Source organism: Anopheles ziemanni, chromosome 3 (genome assembly GCF_943734765.1).
Source record: "Anopheles ziemanni chromosome 3, idAnoZiCoDA_A2_x.2, whole genome shotgun sequence".
NCBI classification, from domain to species: Eukaryota; Metazoa; Arthropoda; class Insecta; order Diptera; family Culicidae; genus Anopheles; species Anopheles ziemanni.
The window spans coordinates 82,106,945-82,112,429 of NC_080706.1; the positions used below are offsets into that span (position 1 = coordinate 82,106,945).

The following is a 5,485-nucleotide window of genomic DNA, read 5'->3' on the forward strand; positions in this document are numbered from 1 at the left end:
TGGAATTACCATAAGAGGGCAAACGGTCACCGTAGCAATTCGGTGCGTCATCGCCGATGCTCCTGCCAGAGCAATGGTCAAAGGTATGGTATTGAAATATAGTAAGAATTTTTTTTTAACTTTTGTAACATTTTTTTTTAACTGCAGGAGCTGCCAGCCACAACGCGCGACAAGGATGCCTCAAGTGCACTGCGCTGGGCACCAAAAGTGCACAAACAGGTGCAGTCGTTTTCGAAAGCACTACTGCTTCGAAGAGAACGGACTTAGATTTTAGAAACGAAACTTATCCCGACCACCACCGTACTCGCTCGCCACTCCTAGATTTGGATAATTTCGATATGATCGAGGATGTCATCGTTTCCGATCGATTGCATCTAATCGATCTCGGAGTGATGCGAAAATTATTGCAGGGGTGGCGAGCGGGTGTATTTTTAAACGTGGCAAAATGGTCGTCGGATAAAGCGAAAGAAATATCTACTAGGCTTACAAAAATAGTGCTTCCCAGTGAGATTCATAGGAAATTCCGGACCCTTAACGACATTCAGAATTGGAAAGGGTCCGAGTATAGTTCCTTCTTACACTATGGAAGTATTGTAGTTTTAAAAAATAATGTAAGTAAGGTAGTTTATGAGCACTTCTTGCTGTTTTATTGTGCGATAACATTATTATCGTCTAATGTGCATAGGAGGAAGTGGGAACAGGCTGGACAAATGTTGATCCAGTTTGTGTCCCAATTCAACGAAGTGTATTCGGAAGGGTATGTCACAAGCAACGTGCATAATTTGGTACACGTCTATGACGAAGTGGCCAAATTTGGTGCACTAGGAACCTTGTCGGCATACCCTTTCGAAAACGAGTTACAGCATATAAAAAATATGCTCCGTAACGGCTACAGAGGCTTGCAGCAAGTAGCAAATAGACTTTCGGAATTAGATAATTTTAATATTAGGACAGGAAATCAACCAAATGATCCAAGAAGCGCATACTTGACAAAATCTGGAAATAGTATAGAAGTAAACTTTGACGATTTTATTCTAAAAAATGGCAATAGAGACGGCTGGTTTTTAACGAAAAATTTTGAAATAATTAAATATTCTACTGCCATGAAAACACCAGCGGGGATAAAAATAGCTGGACAAAAATTAACAAAAAAATATGCTTATTTTGACAAACCACATCTCTCCTCGGTTCTATTAGTCTCTTGTGGATACATCACTGACTTGACTGTAGAAACATCTTTATATACTCCGGACCATATAAAATGTAAGTTAGTTTTTATTAATCTTGACCAAGAGAATAGTGCATTGTTCACTCCTTTATTGCACACTTTGATAGATTAAAAATAGTTTAAACGGCCTAGGTTACATGTTAACGGAACTTTACACAATTCATGACTTTGTTTACAATTAATCATTTGCGCAATTATGTTTAGAACTAGGTTAGTGATATTATTAAATATAAAGATTTATAATTTAATAATCGTTACAGTTTTGGTTTTCATTTATTTAGAGCTGCTCAAAATCATCTTCACTAAATTTCTGTTTGCAGGAGGGAAATCTTACACCGGTACATAATTTTTCCCTCCTAGAAGCCCTTTGTAACCTATCTTGAATAAATTTAAAAAATATTTTCATCTTCAACGTCCGTCCATTACTCGCTGAAGCCTCTCTTAGAAGAATTAAAATATCGCTAAAACTACGAAACTTAATTTTAGGGGTGGCGCTTCTACTAACCCCAGTCCAACTACAAGACGCAAACAATTTTTTGGAGAACATAAGGTCGATTGTTTCCTGTAAACGGTTAGGAACGTCGTCAGTAATGATTCGACCTTTCAGAAAATTTAAAACTCTTTCGCGATATGTAGCGTCGTCGTGTAACTTTCTATCCATTTCTATTATTTCGTTTTCGCTATTCATCGGGCTAATTTCGAAATTGTCACTTTCTGCTGTTTCTCTCCTACACATAATGGACGCTGCCATCTCTAATTTACTCTCCGCAACGCCTAACTTCCTTTTTAACAATTGCACTTCTTTTTCTAAGGCCGAAATTCGGTGCCCGCAGTTGCATGTCGTATTACAAGAATTTTCCGTTAAAGTAGTTGTCTCAGGTTCAGGTAAAGCTAGTATCGGCTCACTGCACTTTACCTCGTCAATTACCGATAATTCCACTAAACTGGACACCGGAGGCAAGCGGCTAGAAGTACATTTTTCCTGCGGCAAATCGACGGCAACAACACTGAAGCCTGCTTGGGTCAGCTTTTCAATGTAGCTTGAGCAGTCAGTGTTCTAAAAGAAATGTTCATTTTTGGATTATTCATTTTAAACAAAGAAGAGGTAAAACACGTACCTTTTCCATTTAAGTTGTTTATCTAACGTAACTGAGTTTAATTCCTCAGTTTACTGATTCGCGACAAAGCTTAATTCGGGGCAGTTTTCTTAACAATGTTGACAAACACGACGTTAACGCGCGATAGGTTTTCAATTTTAAAAATGCCGACCACGGCCATCGCTATTTAAAGTTGTTTGATTAAGGTGAAATATTTCATCGCAACCAAGGTTATCAATTTAATCAATTTATTGATTGATTAATCAAATTGATAACCTATCAATCCTATCTATCGGAACCTTTCTTGCATTGACAGGTTGCTTCCATTACTTGTTGATGTTAACTGTGTGGTTTATTTAAGTTGTTACTTTTTAACATTCGCCTATATTCTTTCAATAACGTGTTGTGGAGGATCTGCCTGGCACGATATTTCAGTAGAGTCATGCAAAAACGAACCAAACTTCATCTGTCCGTTGAACCGGCAAAGATATATATACAAATGTTTTATAGATGATTTGTTGTTTTCTTTTTTTTAGGCAGCGCCAGCATGCCGCCCCACTCCGACAAAAGTTCTATCCGGATTTTTCCAGTGGGCAACGAAGAAAGGGATTATTTACTACTACTCCCTGGCTAAGCGAACCGATATTTGATACGAGCTTCATCAAGTTTATTTTCTATGATATGCGACGGATTTATGCCGTGAATCATCAAGGTAAGTTATTCAGTTAAAAAACTGTTAACTTTCATCTGCGTATACTTGTTGGTTTAAATCGGAGAATTGTGCTGCAGTGGTGACGAGATGAACATTGCAACACGTGTTCTTACAATGCATGAATATGTTTGAAAAGTTCTCGGTTCAAATAACGTTTTCATTATTACAGGTGATGCTGCATTAAAGCGGAAATACTGGGCGCAACAAAAGCGATGCTGTGAAAATATTTGTTGAGGTATGTTATGCTATTTATCAACGATAATCTTGATTTGTTAAGTCAATGTTACTTATACACTGCTATGATTTCAATTTCATTTTAGGTTCTTCTTGTATCAGGTTATCAACAGGTATGATCACGTTGGTCATGATATTTGTAGGGTTACGTGTCCAATTACAACCCGTAAACATATGATGAATCAATCTAAACCTTATCTTATATATTTTTTCAATCATTTTAGGTCTCTTGGGCATCGTTCACACGTTATTTCTTCGGGCAGCTAACAGGGTGGCACTTACTTAAAACGTATGTTTTTAACGTGTGTGAATAAGTTTTACTTGATGTGCTGCGTGCAACAATCAGGTTAGTTATATTTCATATTTTTATATTATCTTAAATAAATAGTGCTTCGCATCTTGGAACATAACTAAGCTATTCTTCGTTCAAATTTAGATCATCCACCGTGTATTACATCAACTCATGTACGATGTACCTGGAATGTTTGACCTAGTAGAAAAACCACATACGATTCGAACGATACGATAAGTATAGTAAACGAACGTGACGAGGAGATCTATGGGTAAGCTATAATTTTATCGCTTGTTTAAACTACGATTAAGAAACGGATGACTGTCTTAATCCACTCTAATTCATAATAACTTTGCAACCATCACATACGCCTTTGATTATATGATCCAACCACTTAGAGCCTAAAGTTTTTTTTTTCCAAATAAGATGCATATTGTTTTATTTTAATTGATATTAACTTTATCAAATATTATAAACTTAATAAACCAATTAGACTTGCCACAAACAATTTATCTGAGATGGTTGGAATATCAATGGGCCGTGATAGTATCGGAAAGGCATTGCATTTGTATTTATTGAAATGTTATTCTTTTCTTTAAGTTAAATGCTATAAGACAAATTGAATTGGTTAAAACTTTATTTGGTAACTTATATATTCGAAAAATTTCTAGATAATTTCTTCATCGGTGCGCGTTTGAAATTTTGGGAATGACCTAATGTCTGGTACTTTCAACAGCACCACTTGGTGATCCTCAACATCATCATAGCGGATGGATCGGCATCATAGCGGCAGATCATATGGTAAGCTATTTCTTATATTTACTATCATAGTAATAAGGATCATACCCCTAAGTTAAGCTTTATAAATTTTAAAGCACCAATTTGCTAACACCTTGCTTTCATTTCATGGGTAAACAGTTTTCATTATAAATAATTAAGTCCGTGAAATTTATGTTGAATAATATTAAAATTGTGTTATCGTATGAAAAGATCAATTAACAAATCGTTAATATCCGATACTACAGGTGATTTCGTGTATCAACTGTGTTTAGTTGATATCGTAAATAATCAATAACAACTCTGCTGGCGTTAATTTATAATATCAACTCAATGACGATTTTTACAGATAAACATTTATTTATTCAATTGTTTTCTTTTTTTCGTTTCAGATTTACCATTGTTTGCCGAAGATCGCGTAATTCAACTGTAAGCAACCAAAAAATCGGTAAATAAATTGTAAAAAAGGAAATAATTTTCGTTCAGCGTATTTATTCGGCGCACGGGCTAGCCCGTCACAGCTGTGACGTCACAGCCAAGCGTCGGAGTGAAAGAAACAAATACACCGCGGGGAAAAGTAACTCAAGGCCCTGGGGTGCTCGCGCGCTCACCACTGAAATAGCCCGCGAAGACGCTGCTATCGCGGGGAGTTGTCGCTGCCGGCTATTATTTGCCGATAGCCGGCTAGATCCCGCTCAACTCGAGTTTATCGCATTCAAATGGGTAGTTGGGTATGATGTCCCCCCCTCTCACGAGTGCGGCGCTGAGCGACTTCGAGCAGAATTCGAGCTGGAAGTGAGCGACATTATTAAATAGCCGCATTGTATGTAAATCTGTGTCTTTGCTGAATCGGTTATTTCTAAATTAGCCGCGCATTCACTGCGCACGCAACTAGATGGCAGTGACAAGGATTTTCAAATTGACGGTGTTGGTTATGACGTATTCTAACATAGCTTGGCTAATATATTTTATTTGTTTTAAGTTGGGTAAATATGGTATAAGTTTTAGTAAAATAGATTTTTATGTTCTTTTTTTAACTCTCAGTCCATTCCATTAATGCCTTAGAATGGTAACATATGTGTATTATTAATGGGTAAATTAAAATGAATGTTTCAATTTTCGTCATAAATTATTGACGAGATTGT

The 5,485-nt window shown here is 36.7% G+C and overlaps 1 protein-coding gene across 1 annotated transcript; it reads left to right on the forward strand.

The window, feature by feature from the left end:
• Nucleotides 1-338: 338 nt before the first annotated feature.
• LOC131285624 (uncharacterized) lies at nucleotides 339-4,773 on the forward strand. The gene is made up of 3 exons (XM_058314482.1): nucleotides 339-1,060; nucleotides 2,862-3,037; nucleotides 4,733-4,773. The coding sequence occupies exons 1-3, from the start codon at nucleotides 339-341 to the stop codon at nucleotides 4,771-4,773; spliced, it is 939 nt and encodes a 312-aa protein (XP_058170465.1).
• Nucleotides 4,774-5,485: the final 712 nt, after the last annotated feature.

Excerpts from the sequence above, each read along its gene's own strand:
- LOC131285624 (XM_058314482.1), top strand. The coding sequence starts at position 339 with ATGATCGAGGATGTCATCGTTTCCGATCGATTGCATCTAATCGATCTC. Across the intron at positions 1,061-2,861 it reads AATGGCAATAGAGACGGCTG|GCAGCGCCAGCATGCCGCCC; the intron begins GTTTTTAACGAA and ends TCTTTTTTTTAG. Across the intron at positions 3,038-4,732 it reads TTATGCCGTGAATCATCAAG|ATTTACCATTGTTTGCCGAA; the intron begins GTAAGTTATTCA and ends TTTTCGTTTCAG.